The sequence below is a fragment of the Chaetura pelagica genome, unplaced genomic scaffold, assembly GCF_000747805.2.
Source record: "Chaetura pelagica isolate M959 unplaced genomic scaffold, ChaPel_1.0 scaffold134, whole genome shotgun sequence".
NCBI classification, from domain to species: Eukaryota; Metazoa; Chordata; class Aves; order Apodiformes; family Apodidae; genus Chaetura; species Chaetura pelagica.
The window spans coordinates 209,030-210,169 of record NW_009953105.1 but is presented as its reverse complement, the minus strand read 5'-3'; the positions used below and the strand labels follow the sequence as shown (position 1 = coordinate 210,169).

Below are 1,140 nucleotides of genomic sequence, written 5' to 3'. Positions count from 1 at the left end.
AAAAAGGGAGGGAAAGCATTCAAAATGGCTTATCCCTAACAGAAAGGTCATCAGGGCTCCTGCAGCAGTGAGCAGGGAAGAGAGACTGCCTGAGTGACAAGGAGAGGCTGTCACTGGTTGGGCAGTACTAGGCAAGCTGGTGACCAATTACTGGTTCTTCTACAGTGCAGTTCACGTATGGCATGTACATTTCTCCCTAGTTTTATGAAAGCAATAGACTAGGAAGCAGTACAGGCATGCAGAACTGCTAGCCTTTGCCATCACCTCATGCATCTATTGTGCTCTACAGTGTCTCTACACCTAAGTCAAGGTGGTAAGTGGACAGGCATCCAGATACTACCCAATCAGATTCTGTAGTGCTGAAATCTAGCCCTCTAAGTTGTATCATAATCTGTAGCATTTTTCCACCACATGTGAGTTGTCAGGGTAACAGGGGCTTTGCATTATGTGAATGAAGCCCAGTCCCATTCCAAAAGTCTTGGGGAAATATGTTGTGCCTATGGCTGTGTTTTGTTTGCCATTCTACTCAGAAGACATCTTTCATTCAATACATTCAGATGTGCTAACCTGGGTGATTATGCTCAAGGCATGCACAAAATCCGCAGAAACAAAACTCTGCACACTGCCAACTATCCACATATCAAACCAGATACACAGACTTTCACTTTCCAGCTAAAAGCAAATGGCAGGTGGGTAGCACTCACATATTCTCCAAGATTATTTTAGTCAAAAGGTTTTTAAGATTGTGGTGGAAGTTTTCTGGGAAGAGAGAGAGGATATCTTCTGCCCTTCTCAAGCCGCGGTACACGACGTGCCTGGTGAGGCTGTGCAAAGCAGATACCAGCTGTAGGAAAGAAAGAGGGGAAGGAGTTCCACTGGGTTGAACAGCATTACATACAGTCTGACACAGGTTTTCAGTAGCCTCTTCGGAGACACAGCTTCTGCAGTGAGAGCGACAGTAGCAAGGCCTTGAACGCCCAAGTACTGCCTGATAGCCTTCACCGGTGAGGCCTGAAGCACGCACGCCTCATGCACTTCCCTTCTGCTTTCCTGCGAGCCCTCCCAGGGCTTCGCCTCCAGGGGAGGATCACTTTTACAGAGCACGCTTCGTTAGAGCAGTGGTCGCGGCCCTTCGGTGCC

General features: G+C 48.0%; 1 protein-coding gene across 1 annotated transcript in view; it reads right to left on the bottom strand.

Moving 5' to 3' along the window:
- Positions 1-1,140, bottom strand: part of COMMD9 (COMM domain containing 9) — a 55,018-nt gene that overhangs the window by 5,581 nt on the left and 48,297 nt on the right. The window contains exon 2 of the mRNA XM_009997280.1: positions 705-844. Within this exon, the coding sequence (XP_009995582.1) occupies positions 705-844 (140 nt within the window). The remainder of the gene's footprint in view (positions 1-704; positions 845-1,140) is intronic.